Source organism: Tursiops truncatus, chromosome 13 (genome assembly GCF_011762595.2).
Source record: "Tursiops truncatus isolate mTurTru1 chromosome 13, mTurTru1.mat.Y, whole genome shotgun sequence".
Classification (NCBI taxonomy): domain Eukaryota; kingdom Metazoa; phylum Chordata; class Mammalia; order Artiodactyla; family Delphinidae; genus Tursiops; species Tursiops truncatus.
Window position 1 is genome coordinate 72,481,344 of NC_047046.1, and position 26,173 is coordinate 72,507,516.

Below are 26,173 nucleotides of genomic sequence, written 5' to 3' on the forward strand. Positions count from 1 at the left end.
AAAGGATAACACATGGCTAACCATCCTAGAACCGTGTCTTCTTTGCATTTTTAACACATGTAGGGAGGAGTAGAGATAAAGAACTAAGGAAGATTTAAAATCAGTCTTGGGTGTCAAATGCAAAAAAAAAAAAAAGGTCTCTTTATATTATATCCACTTGTAGAAATCCATATGACTAACTTAACACAGTTCAGAAGACATTAGTAATGCCAAAGTTAGAAGCAGACTAAACCTTCCTTAGTTACAGTTAAATGTAACTATTTCCACCTGATAAGTACAAACCAAACAAGATATTTGCATTTTTAAGTAGACTTCTGATAAAGATTCTGATGGTCATTATAGCTCATGTCTATGGTTCATTAAAAACAATTCTTAAACCTCCTCATTTAATGTGGGTTTTTCTGACTTTGGATTGAATCAGGTAGAGTAAATACAGTAATCAAAACAGACTCACGAGATGAGTAAGATAATGATTAGGTGCCCTATTTGTGAAATTACTGGCTTTCCTTTTTAGAGAGTGAAACCTGATTAACGAGGAACTAGCATATCTATTTTGCGTTCTGGGAGGAAATGCAGAGTGAATTAAGCAGCCACACATTGATCTCATCTCCCACATCCAATCCATCACCAGGCCCTGTTCATTTTGACTCCCGACTATTCTTCAGTTCTCTCTGTTCTCCTCGTCTGTCCCCCCAACAGCACCCAAGCCTAAGCTACCATCTTCTCTCGTAGATTCCTAACTGGTTTTTTATATCCACCTTTGGCCTCCTACAATGGCAGAGTGGTCTTTTCAGAATGTGAAATGATCATTCCATTCCTCTGCTAAAAACATGCAGAGATTTCCCACTTTATCACTGTCAAGATAAAGACCCAAGTCCTTAATTTGCCTCATGAAGTCCTGCGTGGCTGGGCCCTGCCTGTTCATCTCCAGGTGCGTTTTGCATCAGTGCTGCCCCTCGTGCTTTCTGGGTCTGGTCCCACGAGACTTCTTGCACACACCAAGCTCCTTCTTGCCGCAGGACCTTTGCACATGCCATTCCTTCAGTGGGGAACACACTCCCATCATCAGTTCAGACTAAGCTAGCTCTGACCCAGGACCACAGTACTTCAGGGTATCTTCCGTGTCTCCCTATGGCAGGTACCATAGGTGACTTTGCATGTATTTGTATGGTTATGTGTTTAGCATCTCCCTCTCCCATCAGACTCAGTCTCGGTGATCGCTGCTCCGGGTCTGCCTTTTGCTCACCATTGTGCACTCACCACCTGGCAGTGCCTGGTACAGGGTAGACACTCAAAATAGAGGCGTTGAACCAAAAATGTGGACATCAGCAAGAGGCCCGTGCAGGCCTCCCCCTCCCCCAGCCCTCTGCAAAACTGCTGACCGTGCATTGCCATTTTCTAACCCAAGAGGAAGCCCACGCCTCCTTGTGCAAAAAGATAAAGTCATTTCTTCACTAGAGTGAAGTTACCACAGAAGTGAAATGTACGTGCAGTCGGCCTTCCTTAGTGCTTTTAGGCTCTTTCTCTCATTCCATGGTTAGAAATACCAGGCCGTGAAGTTCGGTGGTAGCTGTCGCTTCATGTAATGAAATTGCAGCTGTTGCCATTTTTTTCCAGTCTGCTTTTTTCCTGGTTGGTGAGAATCTGCAGCTGCTGGTTTCTGGGGCCTACTAACAATGTTGCAGATGAACAAACTTCAATATTTGAACAGTCGTCATATGCCAGACAGAAAGAATCAGCCATACACTCACGTACAGCCCTGCACACGCATGCCCCACCAGGAGGAGACATCCTCTTAGAGCTGCGCCAAGCAGAAGTTCTTGACGGCAGAGTCAGCAGAGCAGCACTTGATTCGGTTGCTTTGAAGAGGCGCGAGCGGTGTGGACTTCCAAGAAGCTGGCAGCAGGGAGGGGAAGAGAATGGGCAGCAGCCTGTCAGAAAATTCTTGAGGACCTGGCCTGAGTTGGGTGAAGGCATGCATTCTCAACTGGGGAGACGACACCCCTAGGGGGCAAAAACTGGACAACTTTTTGTCTTGGAGGACAGGAAGTCTCAGCCATTACAATGGCTTGTGGTCCTCCAAGGGGGCCACGGAACATAACACGGTGCACCGTGGGTCTCTTTGGTAAGATTGCGTGGGAGGGAAGGGGCAATTGGGGGGTCTAAAAAGGCTCCTGGGGGGTAATTAATGGGGAAAAAGGCTGAGAAGCACTGAGTTGGGGAGAGGGAATAAGGAAAGAGGCAGAAGCTGGAAGTAGGAAGGAGAGAGAGGTGAGAGGCAGAGCGAGGTCGTGGCTGGAGCTGGACAGAACCAAACCAAGACCCCAGTGAGGAGGTAGTTCCTCAAAGACCAGGTGAAGGAAGTGGGGCTGGTGGCAGCTACAGGAAGCATGAAAGCAGAAAGGTGGGCCGGCCGCTGGGAGAGGCTGGGGAGGATGAGGACAGCGCCCAGTAACACGAGCAGAAGCAGTGAGGCCTTCCTCTGCCTGGGTTCAGGATACCCGATTTGACCTAGACAATTTCTCAGTGGACTCCTCAGACATTTGTCATAAAGCATCTGAGGAAGATCGGGGAGATGTGTGTGAATCTGAAGTTGTCACTTGCCACAGAAGAGGGGTCCAGTTCTGTGAGAGCTGCATCCCGGAGCTTCCTCTGATCTTTGTGGTCTTTACGAAGAAGAGAGAGGAGTTCATACTTGGGCCAGGAGACTTCAAGAAAATGCAGTTTTTTTCTACGAGCACTTATTAATCCCCTTCTGTGTGCCAGGCACTGTGTTAGTGTCTTCATGTTGGGTCCTTGAGGAAGGAGTTCAGACACAAGACGAGAACTATATTTAAAAAGTGGAATTTGGGACTTCCCTGGTAGCACAGTGGTTAAGAATCCGCCTGCCAGTGCAGGGGACACAGGTTCGATCCCTGGTCCAGGAAGATCCCACATGCCGCGGAGCAGCTATGCCCATGTGCCACAACTGCTGAAGCCTCCGCACCTTAGAGCCCACGCGCCACAACTACTGAGCCTGCACTCTAGGGCCTGCGTGCCGCAACTACTGAGCCCACGTGCTGCAACTACTGAAGCCCGCACTCCTAGAGCCCGTGCTCTGCAACAAGAGAAGCCACCGCAATGAGAAGCCCACGCACCGCAACAAAGAGTAGCCCCCGCTCGCCGCAACTAGAGAAAGCCTGCGCGCAGCAACGAAGACCCAACGCAGCCAAAAAAAAATTTAAAAAGTGGAATTTGAACAGCAGCCCACAAGTGGTGTGTGAGGAGAGGGAGATGGGGGTGGAACACCAGCGGAAGCCTGACTGAGAGGCCCCTAGGGCTTGGGGAGGATTTACTCTAAGGGAGCAGCTCAGGGAGCAGGCCTGGAGGCCCCCTTCCCTGCCTGCCCGGAGAAACCATGTGACCTACACGTGAGCCCCAATCAACCACGTGACCCACGGCTGCCCCAGCCGACGATTCCTTACTCGGCACAGAGAGTATGGTCCGGTCTTGTTATTTTTTCTTTTTTTCTTTCAAAAACAATTTTATTTATCTGACTGCAAAATATTAACCTTAGTAATAAAAATAAAGTCAGTACAATAAACACATATTAAAGTCACTCATAGTTCCTACCACCTAGAGAAAAATCACAAGTAAAATTTTGATTTGTATCTTCCAGAATGATTCTCTGTAAACACACACACAAGGTTTTATCTTTTCAACAGAAATGGAATTGTACAGTGTATCCAGTTTTAACTTAGTATATTGTAGGTACCTTTCCGTGTCAGTAAATACCATTTTAATGGCTACACCGAATTCCGTTTCATAGACTGTACCTTTTTTAACCGTGCCCTAGTGGTCGGCATCGAGGCTATTTCAGTATTTCACTATGTAAACAGTATGATGAGTGTAATCCTGGAATATACATTTTGTACACTTGACCAATTTCTTTCTCTTGGTATAAGTCCTAAGAGAGAAATTATTATGAAAAGGCATATGCACATTAAAATCTTGACTCCTGTTGCCAAATTATCTTTTCAAAAGGTTGAACCAGTTAGACCCTCACCACCAGCATTGATAAGAACCGTTTCTCTACGCTCAGCAGTGCTGGCTGATTCTGCCAGTTTTCATCACTAGGGGCTGCTTTTGGAGGCGCCAGAAGTGTTTTTCTCCTTTCCCCTCCCCGCCCTGTCTCATCTGTGGTTGACCCTCTCATTCAGTAGCTCTGGAAATTGCAGCTCCCAGAAAACATTCTGTTCTAGTACAGCTGAACTGTACTGAAAGCCTCTCAAAATCCAGAACCGGGCTTGGATTTATTAACTTGTCAGTTGGTGTGGATCTGATAGAAAAATCTCATCATGGAAGGGAACAGCAAGACAATCTTTGAGGAATAAATGGGGGGAGAAAGAAAAACTGTCTTATTAAAAAATATTACAAAAGTGTAAATGAATACTGACTACAGACCCCCAAACAATCGACTACAAAAGTGTAAATGAGTACTGCTTACAGACCTCCAGATAATTGTCAAAGAACTAAAGATGTTTCACTATAAGAGACCTCCCATCCCACTCCCTAAGCGGAACTGTTTAATATCTTCAAAAAAGTGCCGTGACCTGCACAGGACAGGAGCAGGTCACCACGGGGGGGCAACCGGATGGAATGGAAGACAGCAGCCGGAAGGGGGCACCCGGCAGGAGGGAAGGATTTGAAGAAGAGTGAAAATACAGCAGCAATTAAAGTCCGTACTGCATTTGCAAATATTTTCTCCCATTCTGAGGGTTGTCTTCTTGTCTTGTTTATGGTTTCCTTTGCTGTGCAAAAGCTTTTAAGTTTCATTAGGTCCCATTTGTTTATTTTTGTTTTTATTTCCATTTCTCTAGGAGGTGAGTCAAAAAGGATTTTGCTATGATTTATGTCATAGAGTGTTCTGCCTATGTTTTGCTCTAAGAGTTTTATCGTGTCTGGCCTTACATTTAGGTCTTTAATCCATTTTGAGTTTATTTTTGTGTATGGTGTTAGGAAGTGTTCCAATTTCATTCTTTTACATGTAGCTGTCCAGTTTTCCCAGCACCACTTATTGAAGAGGCTGTCTTTTCTCCATTGTATATTCTCGCCTCCTTTATCAAAGATAAGGTGACCATATGTGCGTGGGTTGATCTGTGGGCTTTCTATGCTGTTCCATTGATCTAGATTTCTGTTTTGGTGCCAGTACCATACTGTCTTGATTACTGTTGCTTTGCAGTGTAGTCTGAAGTCAGGGAACCTGATTCCTCCAGCTCCATTTTTCTTTCTCAGGATTGCTTTGGCTATCCGGGGTCTTTTGTGTTTCCATACAAATTGTGAAATTTTTTGTTCTAGTTCTGTGAAAAATGCCAGTGGTAGTTTGATAGGGATTCCATTGAATCTGTAGATTGCTTTGGATAGTATAGTCATTTTCACAATGTTGATTCTTCCAATCCAAGAACATGGTATATCTCTCCGTTTGTATCGTCTTTCTTTCATCAGTGTCTTATAGTTTTCTGCAAACAGGTCTTTTGTCTCCGTAGGTAGGTTTATCCCTGGGTATTTTATTCTTTTTGTTGCAGTGGTAAATGGGAGTATTTCCTTAATTTCTCTTTTGTATTTTTTGTCATTACTGTATAAGAATGTTAGAGATTTCTGTGCATTAATTTTGTATCCTGCTACTTTACCAAATTCATTGATTAGCTCTAGTAGTCTTCTGGTAGCATCTTTAGGATTCTCTATGTATAGTATCATGTCATCTGCAAACAGTAACAGTTTTATGTCTTTTCTGATTTGGATTTCTTTTATTTCTTTTTCTTCTCTGATTGCTGTGGCTGAAACTTCCAAAACTATGTTGAATAATAGTGGTGAGAGTGGGCAACCATGTCTTGCTCCTGATCTTAGAGGAAATGGTTTCAGTTTTTCACCATTGAGAACGATGTTGCCAGTGGGTTTGTCATATATGGCCTTTATTATGTTGAGGTAGGTTCCCTCCATGCCTACTTCCTGGCATATACCCTGAGAAAACCATAATTCAAAAAGAGCCATGTACCACAATGTTCATTGCAGCTCTATTTACAATAGCCGGGACATAGAAGCAACCTAAATATCCATTGACAGATGAAAGGATAAAGAAGATGTGGCACATATATACAATGGAATATTACTCAGCCATAAAAAGAAATGAAATTGAGTTATTTGTAGTGAGGTGGATGGACCTAGCGTCTGTCATACAGAGTGAAGTACGTCAGAAAGAGAAAAACAAACATCATATGCTAACACATATATATGGCATCTAAAAAAAAATTGGTTCTGAAGAACCTTAGGGCAGGACAGGAATAAAGACGCGGACATAGAGAATGGACTTGAGGATATGGGGAGGGGGAAGGGTAAGCTGGGATGAAGTGAGAGAGTAGCATTGACATATATACACTACCAAATGTAAAACCAATAGCTAGTGGGAAGCAGCTGCATAGCACAGGGAGATCAGCTTGGTGCTTTATGACCACCTAGAGGGGTGGGATAGGGAGGGTGGGAGGGAGATGCAAGAGGGAGGGGATATGCAGATATATGTATTCATACAGCTGATTCACTTTGTTGTACAGCAGAAACTAACACAACATTGTAAAGCAACTATACTCCAATAAAGATGTTAAAAAATAAAAAACAAAGTCCGTACTGCAGACAGTAAAAACGTTGAATTGATGTTGTGGAAAGTGGAGCTCAGTCACGTGGGAGGGAAACGAGATCCCTTCCCGAATAACAGAAAAAAGGACAGAGAAGAAAATATGAAGGGCCGAGACAGAGGATCAGTGGGCTTTGATTGAAAAGGCTGTCTCCATGTGAAAAGGAACAATAATCAAGTGCATCATCAGAGAAAACGTTTGGAGAGGAACAGGATCTGATACTGAGGCCAGAGAGGCTGTCTGTCCCGCATGTGTGTGGCAGGGCTGGGGAGGGGTCCCTGGAAAGGGACCTCTGCCAAAGCAGGAGATCTGCTGCAGGTTTGAATCTGTGTCCCTCGTGGTGGATGCAGCCTGGGTGCTTACTCTGGAGAACCCTCTCCCTCAGGCTTGGCCTGGCTTCCTCTCAGGTGTAGCCTGGTGGATGTGGGAAAAAAGACCACAAGGAATCCCACCAGAACACACATGTGGTTACCTCTGAATAGGGGAGCTGTGAGTGGTATTTGTTTCCTTTTTATTTCCCTGGAATTTCCATGAGAGTAAACATTTTATTTGTTAGGTCAGTAGGCCTCTTCCTTCCCTTCTCTTCCCTTCTGCTACTTATTGCTCTGTACACTTTGATGTTAAGCCAGGGCTGGCTCAGAGCAGAGGAGAAGGCTGTGCCTTGAGTTCAGCTGCTTTGCTCTTTTCACTCCTGGCTCACGCTGAGGGAGGGGCTTTCGGGGCTGAGGAGCCAGGAGGTGGCGTCTGGATGCACATCAAAGCCTGGGGTTCCCAGGGGTGGCAGGTGAATCCATCCCTCAGCCTGACTTTCTCAGCATCTTTCTTTTTTTAAGTCCCTGTGTTTTGCTCCTTTGAAAGAAATTCCACATATCTTTTTTTTATGGCTATAAAATCTAATTTTCAGCAACAAATCTGGATCTCTGCAGTCTTGATGGTTGTATCCTGTCTTTTCTGTTAAAGATAATTAAATTTCTTGATAAGTCAGTAGCAGATGGAAAAATTGTTGTTCTCCATTGTTGCTAATGTATGAAGAATAATTAAAACTCATCAATAACCATAAAATAATTTGCCTTCAATGATAACATCTTTACGTGTGTAGCATCTTAACAATTTAAAAGCCTCGTCAGACATTCTCTTGGACACAGAGCCCATTTGCTGGGAAAGAGTTATGAATAAATTTTACTTATCTTCCTTTTACAGTAAGACGTTATTACTCAGTGATAATATGCAAAGTAACTTCATGATGGTGATGTTGTTTTATCTTTGTAATTACAGACATATCAAGTGGATCTGAAGCCCAATGGGTCAGAAATAATGGTAACAAATGAAAACAAAAGGGAATACATTGAGTACGTACACACTTACTTACAGCCTTTTCTTTCATTAAATTGAACAGCATGTTCGGTTGCCGTCCTTTGCCAGAACAGTTCGTGCAGATTGTGGACACGCTTCTAACAGTATGAGTTCCTTTCTGGCTTGGCCTAATAGGAAGCTGAATTATGGGATGCAGAGTTTGGCTTGTGTCATGACTTCGTGTTGCTGCCATGCAGAGGAGCAGTGGGAGGAGAGAAAGGGGCCACTGTTGAGTAACTTGGCAAATACTCTGGGAGCCTGTGGGCATCTCGTCTAAAATGGAGAATTACAACAATGGAGCAGTGTCAACAGCCGGTTGGGGTAAATTTGGGAACAACCGAGGAGAACATATTCCATCTCTCTCCTGACCTCTTTTCCATAATGAAAATGTAGGAGAAGAGTTAAAATGGAGATGGAGAATTCAGCACATGCAAACATGAAGAATTGTTCCTGCTGTTTGTAATTTTCTTAGTCTCAGCGTCCTTTGGTGGGACAAAATGTTGAGTCCTTTGGAAATCTAGCTGTTGGGTAACCCTAGGAGTCTGTACTGGGCAGAAGGTACAGTTGGGCAGCTTACATTTTCTTCTTTGGTATATACGTATGCCTCGAGCTCACCGTTCTGGTATCTTCCAAGGATTGCCAGGTTGCCCTTGCTAGTCCTCGAACAGGGACGAGGTCAGCGTTAACGGTGGTTGGCTCCTGGATCCTAGTTTCTGCTCATCTAGTGAGTTACAGCCATGGCCTGGGCTCCTTGTTTGCATTCAGAACTCCATTTCAGCAAGCCGGGTTCCGTCCTCTCTCATCACCGTTGATCACAGGACTTGAATTCAGAGAACTGGCTGAGGAGCTTAGCATCCGCCAAAAAAAAAAAAAAAAAAAAAACCTACTCTCCTTTCTAATCAGGAAGAATTGGAGAGTGCTGGCGTCTCTACTTAGAGACCCTGACAGAGCATGGACTTCTCCACTTGCAAGCTGAAAGCTTGCTACACTTAATCAGAAACTAGAAGTAAGATACTACATTTCTTGCCTGTTCACCTTAATTGGCGCTTGTGCTGAGCTTCGACGGTCTCAGCAAGCAGACGACGTCCTGACAGGCACCGTTGTCTTCATTCAGAAAGTGTAGACTTCGAATAGATTTTTAGCAACACCCCAGGGTGACTAGGTTTGAGAGACTGAGTATTTGCACCTTGTGATACATGTTGTGCGTCATTCTTTGCAGTTAATTCTTTTAGGTTTCAAATTGCGGGGCGCCTCCACTAGCTTCACTGCAAAAAGGAGGATAGAAATCCCCGGCTGCTCCCTGCCGCCCGCATCCTCTGGTGCAAGTAGGCTGTCGGGCTGGTGCTTGCAGCACAGCCAGTCAAACCCGATATTCTGAGCAGTGAGTGGGCAGCAGGCTGGTCCTCGAGGGCCGTTGCCATGGTGCCACCTCGTATGTGAGAGCCCTTCATGACAGGGTCCTTGTGCTATTTCATGGCAGAATGCCTCAGGTGGAATCCAAAGTGGATACGCCTGGCAGTAAATTCTGCTGTACACTAAATATTGTCACAGGGAATATGGTTTCAGTGGCTGTCTGTGACTCCAAGAGGTTTTACCATTAATCCTCCAAGTGTTGGTATAAAAGTATTCGTGGTAAAGTACTGATAAATTATGTCATCCTTGAAAATCAGTACGTTGAATACTAGAATGAATTATCACATGATAAAATACGTTGTAGTGGGTATTCCCCTTAAAAATATGTACATGTCTGTACATAAATGTGGGTGTGTGCATATGTGTGTGTGTGTGCACGTGTTATGCCCAAATACATATGTGTTCAAACCCCATTTTCCCTTTTTCTCCAAACAGTCACGTTTATAAAGCAGCTTTGATAAACGAAGCCTCGATCTGGGGGGAGAAAAGAAATCAGTCTTTCTTCTGAAACCCTTAGTGAGATTTTAGGTTCCACATGTGCTCATTATTCTCGAAAGAATCCGTGAATGAGCAGCGCGTGCCACAGCATATGCCCTCCCTCTCCTTGGCCGCCGTCGGGCTTTTCTCCCCGCCCCGCTTAACGAGAAGCAGTCGCAGCTGGGGGGGAAGAACTGCACACGAGTGATGAGCAACGTGGCTAAGGGCTGTCCGTTTTCCTCCCACAGCCTAGTCATCCAGTGGAGATTTGTGAACAGGGTCCAAAAGCAAATGAACGCCTTCTTGGAGGTAAGTCGTGTTCTCCGGGAGTCTTGCCTGTGCCTTTAGGTTGAAAGAGGACGGTTCTCCTCCTTGGGGGGCAGGGAGGGTATTAGACGCGATCACACACCCAGAGACAGGCGTGGGTGTGGGACCCAGGGCAGGAACGTCAGGCCTGCACTGCTCACAGCATCTCCAGTCTCCAGGGCAGGAGCGTTGAGCCACTGCACTGCCACCTTTTCGTCTGTTTTTTTTTTGGTCAGTGTTCTCTGGCTTTGCTGCTCTTATTTTTTAATTTGCCTTAACTGTTTTTAAAGAGAAATCTTTACAGACTTGACCCAGAAGGGCAGGTTCCCCCACAGAGGCTAGAACCATCATCCTGCAGCTTTTGGTGGTACCCAGGGAAGGCTGGGAGGATCTCTGCCTTTTGCTTCAGTGACGGGTTCTAAGAAATGCAAGGACTCGGGACAGTTTCCAGTCACGCCATCCCTCCATGATAATGCCTTCCACCTCATTGGTCGAACTTTTTTTTCTTTTTTTTTTTTTTTAAATCCCCTGCCCTTTCCTCGTGGCTGTCTGAATAATTCCTCACCTTATTAAAGTGTGAAGTGGTTACTTCTCAGACCCAAGTATTTAATGTCAGTGATACTCCCAGGCCCCTGAGGAGGGAGGCCCCTCGCAGAGAATAGGGGCTTCCTCATTTTAAAAACCAGCTCCCTTGGACCCAAAGCGCAATTCCTTTTTAAATCCTGATAATGGGTATTAGTTACTTAAAGCGAACAAGTCCCAGCTGCACATTACAAGAACCGATCGATGCAGGGTTCTCGCTGGGCGATGCTCTCTTAAGTTCACCCCAGTTCAGTTACCTGCTCGTGGTGAGTATAGCGCCAGCCCAGGCAGACCACTCAGAAAAATTCCAGGACTTAGGGTGAAACGTGTGAGTTAGAGGCGCTGGAGAACAGCAGGGTTCATACTGTATTTACACGAGAAACCTACCCAGCCCTATCCCAGGTGATCACACTTTCAGAAACTGGCCACACGCGAGGCCCAGCGACACGGAGCGTCCGTCCTAGGTCACTGCACTAGTCAGTGGTGCCTAGCCTGGGGACCGGGGCAGGCTGTCTGTGCTCCCTGGCTCCTTTCCACCCATCACACCGCCTCCTCTCGTATTTCATCTTTGCCTTATTTTTAAATGGTTCGCTTGCGCGTCTGTGGCCTGTGCCTTTGAGAACACCCTGACTCACAGCAATGTGTCATAAGTGGCTTTTGGAATCCACCTGCCTGCAGCAACCCATATTTTTATAACATTTCAAAAATTACTCAAGTACCTGGATCTTCTGGAGTCTACTGCTTTTTAAACTTTTATTTTGTGACTCTGCTGTTTTTATCTGAACTAAAATTACTGAATACTGTCATATAAATCATCAGTGAACAGTGTATTTTTCCTGGCTAACCAAAATAAGCTTGTTTATCCTGTAAAATTTGTCTCTTTCGAGGAAAAAGGTGTTGAGAGTGCTTTTCTTTTTTTCTTTCAGGGATTCACGGAACTGCTTCCTATTGATTTGATTAAAATTTTTGATGAAAATGAACTGGAGGTTTGTACTGTAAACATTTTGTGTAAAGGAGATTTTTTAAGTATCTCATTACTTCCCAACTTGGTATTTTAGTATTCTCTGATCCCTAATGTCCTAGCGAGTAAGCTTAGGTGAATTCTACTGCGGGTCTCTTAGGGGCTGGCGTGTTTGCCGATCAGGGACGAGGGGATAGCAGAAATAGTCACCTGTAGCTTCCTTGCCCGGGAGAGGGCAGATCAGGGACGCAGCAGGCAGGGGGAGGCCCGCTGAGCTGGGTTCACGGCCTGGAGCTGGGGTGGCAGCACCCTGCTCCCAGGGTGGGGCTGGCTGAGGACCCCGGTCCTCCACGCACCCACCGTGGCAGCCGAATGGGGACTCAGCCGGGGGTGGGGGATGTGAGCGCCCCCGAGGGGCTGTAGAGCAGGGGGCTCCGTGAAATCGAAGTGGTCTGTGCTGCGGAGTGAAAGCCCGGCAGAGGCAAGAAGGTAGTGGCAGGAGGTGGTTTCATGGTAGCTTGTGCCAGCTTCTCTGTGTCGGTGTAGATGAGAACTTGGAACCTGAAAAGCAAAGGAGTCTCCCCGCCTTATGTTGAGAGAAACAGGAGGAGGAAGGCTTTGTCTGCTGAGAGGCTGTTGACAGGACTCCGGCCATTTGTCCAGTGACGTGTCTCCCGTAGACTGGCTTTTGTTCCTTTACCTTAAAATGGAAACGTCCAGATAGATGACGTCACAGACATCATGTAGAGGAAGCCCTTTGTTTGGCAGGTGGGGCGACTGAGGCAGGGAGAGGTTAATGACCTCACAGGGTCTCGTCACAGTCAGGCCCATGAACCCGGTTTTCAGGCCTCTGGATTCGTTCTTTTTCCACTGTACGCTGGCGCCTCTGCGGGAGTATCATTCCTTCGTTAGGAGGGTTAGGTGATAAGAAAAGTGGACCCAAGACTGGTGAGTCAGAGCTGCAAGTATAGCGCTAGGACAGGTCTGCAGCCGTGGGCCACCAGGCAGGTGAGGTGATTGCCCTCACCTGGTGGATCGGTCCGGGAAGATGAGTTCTTGCTGTCATAAAGCACTAATTCTACTGTGGGTGGGGAGGTTATTTTCAACTGTTGAGACAGATAACCTCTCAGAAGAGGAAACAGCCAGAGTAATGAAAGAGCAGATGTAAATGGAGCATAAGAAAATCTATGAGCACCGAGCTGCGATTTGAGGGGCGGGGAAGGTGATTGATTGGGGCTTCTGATTTCCAGCATGAAACGTGGCGTCCTGTACAAGCTTTAGCGTCGGGTCCCCCTCGTTACCTCTCAGTCTCTGATCTGCAGAGGCAGCTAGGATGTGGAACACGTATTCCCCTTCATTTGTTTTTATGGTTCGCTGGCTTATCTTGCTTTGCACGTGACGTGATGCCGGCACTGAGGAAAGGCCTTTTCTCCGGTGTATTTCTTCGGTTTTCACGGTGTGCCCTGTTTACCTCTGGGTAAATCTGGTCCATCTCCCTCCCAGTTGCTGATGTGCGGCCTTGGCGACGTGGATGTGAACGACTGGCGACAACATTCTATTTACAAGAACGGCTACTGCCCAAACCACCCTGTGATTCAGTGGTTCTGGAAGGTAAGGCCAGAGTCCGGGGTCCTGTGCTGCCTTCCCGTGGTCTTGCTGCTGCATTTGGGGCTGTGTTGGTACCTGGCCTCCTGGGGGAGAGAAGAGGCCCGCCGAGCCAGAAGCAGCCCTCACCGCTGCTTTTCTGGAACTGTGGTGGATGGCTGTCTTGAATAGGCTACACTGTCTTCCTCGACCACCTATTAAAGTGCTTTTGTTTGAGGAAACCACTGAGTAGGACGATCCTGAAAGACAGATAATTGGATTCAAGAATTAGAACTAGTCCTCCAGAGTGGGAATAGGAATGGGAGGCTTCTCAGGGCAAAAGCATGCTTTGGGGCTGACTTTTCCAAGATGCCATGTTGGTTTCAAAAACCATTTTCCCAACTTTTTTTGTTAATTCCAACAAACATTTTGATCTTTACATCTTCCAATCAAAGATGCAAATGAAATCTGATTTACTCTCTAAAGACCAGTGTTTACATCCTTTTCATTGCAGAAGAGAAGTGAAATAGTAACGAGCGGGTCCAAAGGAGGGCAGTAAACTGACTTTGAAAGAATTACAGGGGGAAAAGCGCTGATAATTTACTTACAGAAATAAGAAATCATTGACCTTGTCTTAATTTCTAAATGTCTATTATTAATAACATTTCAAGTGCAGCAGAGAGAAAAGGAAGTAAAGCAGAATCTTCAGATCCTAACATCTTAGTCCAAGTTTCGCTCAGCCTTGATTTTGGATATATTTTTTTTAATATCAGTTCAAGTAACTTTACCAGTGAAGCCAACTCGATTCTTAGAATAATTCAGATATGTAAGATACACAGATTATTTCAGGAGCCTAGCCTGGCCTCTTTTTCTTTCTTTTTCTAAAATGTTGTCTTTAGAGAATTTAGCTACAGTCAAATATCCTGCCTCATAACCTGGGTTCCCCCTCTCAAATGGTGTGTATTTCTAACTGGCTCAGGGGGACCGTCAGGCCTCACATACAGAAACATGAGCCCAGTACCATCAACAAGTGTGCTTTTTTTTTTTTTTAGTTTACTTTTGGCTGCGTGCGTTGGGTCTTCCTTGCTGTGGGCGGGCTTTTCTCTAGCTGTGGCGAGCGGGGGCTCCTCTTCGTTGCGGTGCGGGGGCTTCTCATTGCAGTGGCTTCTTGTTGCAGAGCATGGGCTCTAGGCGCACGGGCTTCAGTAGTTGTGGCACGCGGGCTTCAGCAGTTGTGGTTTGCGGGCTCTCTAAAGCACAGGCTCAGTAGTTGTGACACACGGGCTTAGTTGCTCCGCGGCATGTGGGATCTTCCCGGACCAGGGATTGAACCCGTGTCCCCTGCATTATTAGCAGGCAGATTCTCAACCACTGCGCCACCAGGGAAGTCCCAAGTGTGCTTTTTTTTTACCACTTATTTTGACCAGTTGGCAGAAGAAGAAAGAGACACTGTGATCCTTCAGTCTGAGGTTGCAGAGGCTGGTATTGTGATGTCCATAAAAAAAAAAAAAAAGTTTGCAGAGTCAACTGTCTAGGTCTCCCACTGCACTATAAATAAGATGAAGTTTTGCCCATCTGCACTGCAGCAGACGTGCCTCGTGTTACATGAGCATAATGACCTTCTGCCTCCGTTCATAGGCTGTGCTGCTGATGGACGCTGAAAAGCGTATCCGGTTACTCCAGTTTGTCACGGGGACGTCCCGAGTCCCTATGAATGGATTTGCCGAACTTTACGGTGAGCAGGGTACCGTTAGACTTCGTCCTCCCACCGTGAGTCTCTACCCAGACATCAGCTGTGGCCCCAGAAGACTGCCTCCCGGGCTTCTAGCCATGTGGGTTTCGCCTGGACCCAACAGACATACATCACGGAAAGAGATGGGGCAGCGTGCCGTCACCTCAGCTGTCTGTGCAGTTACCTGTATATAAAAGCAGGGGGTTGTTTTTGTTTTTATACAGACAGCCATAAGATTGGTCTCTTTTTTCTTTCTGTTTTTTGGTGTATATTCAAAAAACAACTAGATTTTGCAGAATCATCCAGTGGTTGTAAACTGAGCACTGAAAGCACTCCTCCCCTCCACGAGGCAGAATTCCTCAGGGCTCACTATAGATGAAAAAGTCACTCTCTGCTCGACATATTAAAGGTCATCACGGTTCAGTTTTTCCCCCGGAAGCAGTTTTAAATTTAAACTTCCAGGGCTGGATTGAAAGGCTGTGGTTGTCTGCACATCGTTACGTTATTGTGTCGGCTCTGTTCAGCTTGGTGCGATTCCATTCTGATGGCGACACAGAGTCTGTGTCCTGAGGTCGTGCAGACCCTTTGCGTCCCCCCCGTTGTTAAGTACTGACTGTGACGTCACAGCCACAGAGGGTGTCCCAAGGCTCACCCCCAGGCCCGCCCTGCCCACCCCTCCCTTTCCTTCAGCCCCTCCTTCGTCTTGTTCTACTGCCTTGAGCCTCTTAGCATTTCTTTTTCTTCCTTTTTTTGTCTAGGTTCCAATGGTCCTCAGCTGTTTACAATAGAGCAATGGGGAAGTCCTGAAAAACTGCCCAGAGCTCACACATGGTGAGTGACGGAAAACCACACAGTTGTTGACAGACAGTATTTTAAAACACTTAGCTGAGTATGATGCTGGGCTACAGGCTAGAGTGCTACTTTCCCTGACCATTCAGCGTTTAGAGTATGAACTGTCAGTGATACAGGTGAAAATACAGATCGTACAGTGATGCTGGTGAAATTAAACCACCCAAGATTTGAATGGGCCCGGTTTTTTTGATATGTGAAGGGTTGAATCCCCATTCCTGCTTCCTGAGGGGAGTTCCTCCTCCAAACCCCGTCCTTCCCTAATTATTCTGGGAAGCAGAGATTTCACTATATATTCTCCCTATGTGGATACGACCGCTCCCAGCCTCTGAACAGATTGAGTTTTTACCCCAACCTTAAATGGTTTAGAACCGTGGATGAAATTCCCTTTGGCAACAGTTTTTGAAAGGCCTCCCATGGCCATCCAGAACCCGTAAGTCTGAGATTTAGCAACGTGCGTGTGGCCAGAGGAGTGTCAGAGGTCCGACCAAGGACCCCTGCTCAGGGAGGCACATGCGGGGCGCGGCTGTGCTCCGAAGGCCTCCGGGTGCAGGGCGAGAGGGAGGCCTTCCTGGAGGGAAACCCCAGGAGTTTCGTGAAACCCAGCAAAGAGAAGACCTCAGGAGCTCTCCGGGAGCTCCTGTCACTCGGGCTCCCGTGTCCCCGGGGTTGGTCACCCCACAGGATTTGATTTCTTGCTCTTAGGAAGCAGGTGGAGGGGGAGCCCTGTGGCTGGTCAGCACCCAGCATCCTCCTTTCCCACGGGAACTGGGGTTGCCGGGGCCGCTGGGCCGTCCTGTGCTGCCCAGCACAGCTAGGAGAGAGATCTCATCAAGGTGCGTTTGTGGAAAATGGACTATGAAAGGCCTTTTGCTTCTCTTCGACTCCCTCGTCTCGCCGGAAAGCACGTTTTTCCCCATTTCTATCATTCGTAGGACTCTGAGAGGAACGGATGTGGTCCCTGCCCGCTGGCACCGGGAGAGCGGGCTGGTTCTCGCTACAACTGGCCGATCGCCAGAGCAGGCAGTGTCCCTTGATCCTCTGCCTTTATTCTTGGGGGTAGAATGTTCTGGCCGTGGAGCTTTTGTTCCAAACGATAATCAGTCAGGTGTAGCTTTCCGGGCTCAGTAGCCTTCATTTGGAAGGCAGCCAGCACTGACCCGAGCCCCAGCACTGGCGGGATGTGGGGGGAGAGCTCCCAAACTCAGCTGGAGGAACAGCTGCCTCACTGGGCGCGGCTGCCTGCGTGGGTCAGACCCTCAACCTTCTGGCAGCCTGAAGTGCACTGTTAGCCTTCCTGGGGGCTCTGGGGAAGCTTCCTCGTGATCCCGTAGCGCACAGGCTCCCAGATCCTGTGATCTGAACTCGGGTCTGCCAGGATTCCAACCCCTGACCACTTCAGTTAAGCTACTGCCTCTGTGATACGGTTCACTTTCTTTCCAGACTCTTCAAAGAGAACCGAGTAATTGAGTGTTCATCCCATGACCCTCTGTGGCCCTATAGACAGATATCTTGCAGTTGGATTCTTCTTCTATTTCGGAGTTCACGTGCTGAGCCACCACTAAAATAAGGGGCTGCCCAGATAAGACCCTGTACTCAGCGGCTCTCAACCTTGGCTACACGTTGGAACCACCTAGAAAGCATTAAAAACAAAATACTGGTGCCGGGGTGGGTCCCACTTCCAGAGATTTTGACCTAGTTGGCCTGGTGTGTGATCTGGGCCGTGGGGTTTTCAGAGCTTCCCCGGCGGTTGGTGAGGACAGCTAGGGTGTAGAATCATTGCTCTTCCTTAGGCAGAGGTCTACACCCAGGAGGAGAGCAACCCCGCCAGCTCTTACCAAAGCCTGGCTGCTTCGCTGTGTGTCACAGGATTAAAGCATTCAAGGAGTTTTTCCTTCAATGATGCTCTCCCCAGACCAAGCGGAGAGCGCTAGTTCTACTGAAGCCACACCGGCTGGTGGGGTGGGACTTACTCTGTTTTCTCTGCTGTGGCTTTCCTTCCATCCAGCCCCGCCTCCCGCTGTAACGTAGGAAACAGGCGCTTTGCTGGCTGCTTCACAGCGACAGCCGTATATGTGGCGAAATAAAACCTAGCCACACGTATGTTTAATCTCTTCCATGTTTTATGAAAATGTAAAATACACAATTAAGCTTCAAAATGAAAACCTGATTTACTAGGAGAGCAAGGGCGGGTGGAGCTGCTTCTCTCTGAGCTTTCATGAAACTCTCAGACGTAACTGCTGAGTGTCTCAGCATTAAAGGCCTTCATTCCTCTGTTCTGTAAAAGGTCACTGCTGGGATAGCTAAAATTCCGCTTTACTAAGAATCACAGACCCACCTAAAAATAACCTCCTTTGGCCACACGACGAGGCTGAAGCCACTGAGGTTAATGAGGTCACACAGCTAGTTGGTGGCAGGCCAGCCCTGTCTCCTGACGTCAGAAGTAACGGTAACACTTGTTAAGCTCTACTGTGTTCCAGGCATCACCCTAAGCACTTCATGTATATTAACCCATATCATCGTCACAACGACTCTAAAAGGTGGGTCATATCACTGCCCTCTCCTTACAGATGGAGAAACTGAGGCACAGAGCGCTAACATAATTCCAGACCTCAGCTCTTAACATTCCCCTGTTTGCCTTTCTCTCTCCATTACTCCAGTATTTCTCAAACTTGAATAATGTATGGACCTTTTTTCAAGGGAAAAAATGGCCACAGATCCTTGAAACCCCACAGGGATTGCAGGCCCTGGACTGTGAAATACCAACTTAAAATCAAGACGACAGCCACCTCTTCTCTTAAGTATACCCTGCAGAAGTGGAATTCTGTCTCTGTCACTGGTGAAATGATGTTTGAAATCATTATCATGATGAAAACCAAAAATTGAAAACTTCTTTTAGACTTACGCCTTCAGGATTCCTGGGTTTCTGAGACCTCTGGTTTGAGAAGCACGGTGTTCTGCTCTGCTGTGTCTTTTGATGTTTGGTGACTGTTAAAAAAAAAAAACAATCTCAGAGCTCAGTGTGTCTTACTAAATACTTTAGGGGTTGTTAAAGGGCCCACCATGGACATGTGTCTGTTTCCTACTGCTGCTGATAATCATTAGCTTTTAAAACATAAGAAGTTGTTCTGCTCGTGCTTGGAAACCTATGTCAGTGCCAGGAGCGAGCACTTTTAAATGCTGAGGCAGCAGAAGCAGATCTGGGCTTTGGAGCCAGCCTGGGGCTGAATCCTGGCTCTACCGCTTACTGTGTGACCTTGGGCAAGTTACCCAACCTCTCTGTGCCTTGAATTCCTTCTCTATAAATAGGGATGAGGCAGTACCTACCTTACAGGCTGGTTGCTGGGATTCACTGAGGTGATAGATGAAAAGTCCTTAATGGTTCTAGCACGGGGCAAATGCTCTACAAATGTTAGCTCTTACTAAAGCATCGTGAACGAAGGCACGTGTGTACGTGTGTGTGTGCGTGTGGCTATCGTCATGACAGGTGCCCGCCAGCAGCCCACCTGCACGGGCACCAGTTCTGTGTCTGGGGCTCTAGCTCCTCATGCCCAGTGGGGGCCGGCGGTGAATGGTGTGTGAGTGATGGCAATGGTCGCTGGCTCTGGGGCTTGCTGTGTGCCAGACCCCCTTTATATGTTCTGATCTGACCCTCCCAGCACTCTGCAGCAGTCTCCCCATTTCACAGAAGAGCAGACAGATTTAGGGACGGAGGCGACTTGTCTGAGGTCACACAGCTGGCCGGTGGCAGAGACAGACTTTGAACTCAGTCCCATGGACAAGTGCAGTCCTTTGCTCACAGAGGTCACATGTATGTATGGAGACCTCACTGTCACCGAGGTGACTTGTAACGCCCCTGCCAAAGCCTCAAGGTATGTAGGGGCTTCTTATAAGTGAGGCTTTTCACTCCACGTGTTGATGACTTGCCTGACTTTGGTTAGAGGGTAGCTCAGTGTTGGGGTCCCAGAGCTGCAGGCAGCCTGGGTTCTGGTCTCGCATCTGCGGTGCTGTCAGGGGTGAGACCTGGGGCATGCTGACCCACCGCTGGGCTCCGGGACCCACATCTGCAGGACTGAGAAAACGTAACGTGCCTCACAGGGCTGCGCTAAAGACAAAGCGATATGTTACGTGGAGAAGCGCTGGGGCTTCCTAAAATAGTGTCGAATGAAGGAGAGCGTTAAAAACAGATGCAGCCTCGGTTCATCCTGCTGCGGAAGTTCTTTGTGTTTCAAGGGTTTTGACATCTCTGTGTGTATGTCAGTTACGTTGCCTGTCTTGTCTCCCTTCCTGGCAGGGTTTTCCAGGATCCACGTTTGGTCCCAGTAGAGAGGGTTCATGGACGATCAGAAAATTCCTTTCTCTTCCCCCGTAGGTTACTATAGCATGTTTGGTGTGGGCAGTGTCATCGCTGGAATTTACTTTTCGATAATCAGAAATATTTTTGCGAGTTGAGACTTTGACATCCTCCTGCTGGAACACCAAGTGCCCCCTTAGCCAGATCTAGGAAGTGCTGCGGTAACTAAAGGGCAGTGATGATGGCTTTTTACCTACGCTTCCTTGTTAACTTTTGCAGCTTTAATCGCCTTGACTTACCTCCATATGAAACCTTTGAAGATTTACGAGAGAAGCTTCTCATGGCTGTGGAAAATGCCCAAGGATTCGAGGGGGTGGATTAAGTGCCCCCGGCCTCGGGAGGGTTGTTCTTCACGCAAGTCCTGCTTGCACTTTTGCATTCGCCTAACAGACTCTGCAGAGATGCTGGCAGAGAGCAGCGCACGGCGCGGACTCCTGGAGCAGAGCCTTCGCCCGCGACTTGCCCACGCGCCAACATGGGAACCCAGTCCCGGGTCGCGTTCCTGCATTTTCCACCACAGATTACCAACTGGTTGATGTGTATACTAATTACATTTTAGGAGGACTTATTCTATTTATGTTGTGCCTCTGTAGGCCAAGCCCTTAATAAATATTTTACATACTTTATAATGACAGCGAATGGAATTAATCACTCTACAGGTATAGTATTACAACTCATGTTTACTTTTTAAAATGATTTAGACCGATTTGCAGATTTTATTTCACTACAATTAAAGATGTCTCATGTACTTGGAAAAGTGAGCATATTATTTTTTTGTATTTGAATTTCACGCCAGGTTTAATGTCAGTGACATTTTTAAAGTACTTGGACAGCCCCACGCCCTACCTGATTAGCATTGGAAGAATGACTTTTGTCCGAAAGCCTTCTACAGACAAATACTTGGAGAGAATTTAAACCATAACATTAGGCATCATGACGATTTTTTCCATGCTCAGAATGAAAACAAACTGGATAATTACGTTTTTTGTACAAATTTAGCATAATAGCTGCAGGCTGAGAGCATTGTAACATAGCATGACAAACTTTGTGTTGACTTGAAGGAATCACACCATTATTCCTTAGAGGCAATTACGTGTGCTAGAGCACACTTGAGGCAGGGTTGGACGATCGTTTCTCGTAAGAGAAGTTATTTACTTAACCCTTCTTGCTGCTGTACAGTCCTTCTTCTGTCATGTCTTCCTCTTTGCTGTTCTCAGTAGAGACACTTGAACGAAACTTGGCACTGCGCGATTTGAAACTGTGGGAACCAGCCCTGTGCAGTCTCCTGTTCGTACACGTTTGCTGATGGTAGCTAAATAACCCACCTTTGTTCTAACCGCGCCAATTCTGAAGGCACTTTATGCACGACATGGAGGCCACATCTGGTTCCTGGGGGGGTTTTGTCATGCGCGTTGACCGTGAGGCTGATGCCTGCCCTCTGCACACACCTTTCCGGTGCAATAGCTATCAATCGTGAAGCTGGCTGCTGGCGTATAAAGCCTGGCTGTAAAGCTCAGCCTACAGACCCGTCCTCGCCAATCGTTCTGTGATTTCTGTGCCGCTGCAAAGATTCACAGTTAATCTAACCGGGTTTTGTTCCCAGTGACATGTTGCATGCTTCCATACCGTGAACTGCCCAAGTCGTGTCTGTCGTGTGCTGGGTTAGACGTGCGAGAGAAGGCTTGATCCCTGTCGTCCGGCTCTTCAGCTGGTCCTGGCGGGGATGGAGGGTTCTGTGGGATTCGATCCTTGGCCGCTTGTGAGTCCTTGTTGCAGAATTCTGTCATGTTTTGAAAGAACGCCTGAGGCAGGGCGGGAGTCCAGCAATCCTGCTGTCCTTCTTAACCTGTGTTGTCCTGGACCCGTGGTGGCAGTCAGGGGACACTAGCCTTCTCACCTCTTGCCAGTTGTAGATAAGACAATAAAATCGTGGTTTCAGGGCCTCCATTTAGGATCTTTTGGCGTTACAAACTCGGTTTACCCCGGCTCTGGGTGGCTTGTGGGAAGCCACGAATGTTTGTGCTTGTCAAGGAGTTTTCTGAAGCGGCGCAGAGGCCTAGGTGTCTAAAAGAAGGTGGATTTCTGCAGAGCTGAGGATTGTTCCCTTTTCATATTGATTTTTTAAAATCCAGTAGTGATCAGAAAACCTAGGTATTGCATAATTAGAAAAAACGATATTGTTCATTATTTTTACCTATTGGTGGGATGTTTTTCCCATCACTCAATGTAACAGATGTCTCAGTGGCAAACCTCCGCCTTCCTGTAGCCCCTCAAGTCCAGACTCGGCTCTCTTTTTATGACTTACGCTAAAGCCTGGGAGAGCAGTATGCTTGGATGGGTTCTGAGAATGAGTGTGTAATTTATAGGGGGAGAAATCCAGCGATTCTTGTCTAAGAACTGGGATTCTTCTTTTTGTAAACTGTATATTCCAAAAAATCAGAATATTCACTAAATGCAAATTAGGCAAAGTATTGAAAATAAGAACGAAAACCCATCCTAAGATAATTTCTGTGCCAAGAACAGATAAGAATTACCGAAATAGACCCCCATGAATACTTGAAAGGCAGTAACTGTGAATGACAATTCAGCTCATCTATCCCTTAATATCTGATTTCAGTGACCGCTCAAAAGTGCCGGGTCTAGAGTCTGTTTGGGGGTTTTGGTTTTCTTTTTTTAATCCAAATAACGTTCCCTGGCTCTCATCAATTCTCAGCGTTTCACTCTTTGTCTAACATAGTCACCCCTCTTGTTTCCTCTCAACCCTGATGACCACTGTCCATCACCTTCGCGACGTAACCACAGAAGGCAGTAAGGAAAATGCACTGCATGGGGGCAGGCTGCCAGGCGGTCCCTTGGGCCTCTGCCTGCTCCGGTCAGCGGGCCTGGGGGACGACGGCAGGACGGCGGTGTCACCTCATCTAGTCCTTAGCAGCGACGCTACTCTGCAGTCCAGGGTCTCTTAGAGCTTCTGCTTTCTTAGAAGTTACCTGAATCTAGCTTCTTCAGTTCGCTGAAACAGAGTTGTTACGGGCCATTCTGCCTTGAGGTTAAGAAGTGCATGCCAGGGTTTACATACATATCGCATGTTGAAGGTCTTTTAAACCTCGGTTATCACAGCCACCTGTAAAGTCCTGGGTATTTCTATTTCTGACTCCTGTCAGCCTAAAGATGAATTTGGAAAGTCCACCCAGTGGGCTTAGCTTCAGAGAGTGTGCTGCTTTTCTACCTGCTGCCTCTGGAACGGGAAACAGCGAGGCATTCGTCTCAGCGCTCTTTCTTTTTTCCTGAAATACTTGCCATTATTTACCAAAGGCCCATTGGTAGCTAACGTCAGATACTCCCTAAGGTCAGATGACAGATGCTTAAAGCAACCTGACGTGGATTATTCCTCCCACATAAGGATGCAGTGACAGATTCTGAGAGAAATGGTTTGCAAAATGTTTGAACCACTTTCTACATCTCATTGTTAAACAGAACAGTTAGATTTGCTGCATATGAACTTGCTCTTCAAGAGAACCAGTTTGGAACTGGCAAGATCACACAGCAATGGTACATGTTGTCTAACAGTTAATAATTGTTCCACACGTGACTCAAGTATTTTCCTAGCTCTTGTAGCTCACCTCTGAAATTACAGACTCTATGAAGAGAGCCTGGGTTAATCAATTCTCAAGCCCCTACCCAGGCCCTGTGCTAGCGCTTCTCTTTGTTTGCTCTTTCCTCCTCACCCTGACTCTGCACCCCTGTACTGACTCTGGTGTCATTTTCTGCCTTGCCAGTAGGGGACACTGCTGTGCAGGGTAATTGCCTGGCCTGCTCCCTTCCTGACCCCCCAGGAGGTCCTGTACTACCTCCGTCTTATTCAGACTTCAGGGTACATCTTGATAAGTCAAGTCAAAACTGCCAATTTTAGGGCTGAGATGTGTTTTTTTAAAAATCCTTATAGACTCCACTTTGTACTTTAGATTTTGAAACTGGGAAGAAAATGTGACATACTTTGGACCACTTTTTTTAATTTATCGAAGCCTTAATGAACAGTGTATATACATTTGCATACACACACACCCCGACCCAAAAGTGTTTTCAGTGCGTCGGAGACAAAGCTGTAGCATTAGGACGTGAGCTGGTATGTTTCATAGAAAAGGAGAGCTTTCTGTTGGTATAGAATTTTCCAAGAAAACCTCATTAGACTGCTCCCCTTCGTCAAAGGTGTTAGGTGCAGAGCAACGCATGTTTAAGATGCATGTCTTTGTGTTGGTTGGTTTTGTGTTTGTATGAGTAATGATAGAATATAACAACATTGGCGACAGACCTCTGTGTACTACCTTCTCAACCTGTATCAGTGCATTGTAAGCCTTCTCATGACCATGACCCTGTGTCCACACATCTGTGCTCCTACATAAACCGGTCTGCCCCTCTTTCTCAGACTAATTTCACCTAGATTGTCACGGTTTCCTTCATGTTAACTTTGCATATCTTTGTGCTTCCTTCACTACTATGTATGTTATATACGTACCTATGCTGTCCAAATATATCTTTACATATTTGTATAGCATTTTTACACCTACCTTGAGGAATCTGGTTTCGAAAGGGAGTGAGAGTTTAGTCCCTTCTACAGTTTTCTCCAAGCTGTGTCCTGAGAATTCTGACCCTCAGAGCCTGAGAGCACCCCAGGAAGATGATGATATAATATGCCGTCATCTCTTAACTCAGCACCTATTATCAAACGAAACATGAAAAAACAGTGACTTTTAAGGTGAAAAACAGTTTCAAGCATTCCAAATGAATTCTCAATGTTTCATAACTTTTTATTATAAACCCACCTCCTAAATAAAGCCAAGTACCATTTGATACAGTGATTAAAAACCAAACAACTTGGAAAATTTTTAGAAGACAACGTATGGATAAATGCTCATTTTCACAATCAGAATAGCTGTAAAATACGGTTGAATTTGATACAGACAGAAAACGTTTAGTTGAAGGACAAATCCTTTTTGCTTTTCGTTTTTCTTGGGAGATCTAAAGAGAAATTGTGGATTGTTTTACCTGACAGCAAAAGAGTAATGTGACAAAATGAAGTCGTTGTAAAGAAGTGATGCAACTTGTCAAATATTTAATAAAGAATTATGGAAGCTGGAACTTTTTCTACATCACGTATTACGGGTTGTCTGATTTAAAGCTTCTTTGCGAGCGCATCGCCTTGATTGTCTCGGAGGTTATTTAAATGCCTGCGGATTTATAGATAGTATGTTCACGTCCTTAATCTCCCTAGAAGTTCCACATCTTTAAAAACATCATTAAAGGCTGCCCAGAACACATGGCTTGAGCTTAATGGGATGCACCTCTATTCTTAGCCGTCTGTCTTTTTATTAAATTTGAGAATTAATGACTTGATGTATTACCCAAGTGGTAATATAACGTCCATTCCTGGAAAGGCATTTTCACCTCTAGTTTTCATCTAACCCTCAATTTATGTCAGTTAATGAGACTCAGTAATGAAGCTCAAGGTGGTTCTCAGAAGGGAGATGCTATCAGAATCCAGATCTCATGTCAATTCCCTGATAAAACACGTAGACTCCTCAAAATTTTTTCCCCTTTTTCTCTAGTGCCTAAGCCTCCTCTCGATGGCCTTAACTTGCTCCCTCTGGGACTGCCAGGAGGTAACATCCAAATCAGGACATAATTGCATCCTGGTTTCTTGCTACTTGTCTGTTTCAGTCAGCTGTAGATGGTATCTTGCTGGAAAGGTATGGGACAGCCTTCTGAGTTCCTGCGGCTTCCTCCAGCCTTACAGGAACAGACAAGGACGGTACCAGCAGATAGAGCCACTCTGAACTTTGTATACGCTCACAGAGAAAAACACAAATGATGAGATACATGAAATAGGACTAAATCAT

The 26,173-nt window shown here is 46.4% G+C and overlaps 1 protein-coding gene across 11 annotated transcripts in view; it reads left to right on the forward strand.

Moving 5' to 3' along the window:
* The window catches only part of NEDD4L (NEDD4 like E3 ubiquitin protein ligase), a 338,970-nt gene extending 313,546 nt beyond the window's left edge, over positions 1 to 25,424 (forward strand). For all 11 annotated transcript variants that reach the window (XM_019937118.3, XM_019937121.3, XM_019937126.3 and 8 more), the window contains 7 exons: positions 7,944 to 8,017; positions 10,160 to 10,220; positions 11,726 to 11,785; positions 13,264 to 13,371; positions 14,983 to 15,079; positions 15,835 to 15,907; positions 20,499 to 25,424. In XM_019937118.3, coding sequence (XP_019792677.1) covers positions 7,944 to 8,017; positions 10,160 to 10,220; positions 11,726 to 11,785; positions 13,264 to 13,371; positions 14,983 to 15,079; positions 15,835 to 15,907; positions 20,499 to 20,601 — 576 coding nt within the window. In that variant the 3' untranslated portion in view covers positions 20,602 to 25,424. The remainder of the gene's footprint in view (positions 1 to 7,943; positions 8,018 to 10,159; positions 10,221 to 11,725; positions 11,786 to 13,263; positions 13,372 to 14,982; positions 15,080 to 15,834; positions 15,908 to 20,498) is intronic.
* Positions 25,425 to 26,173: the final 749 nt, after the last annotated feature.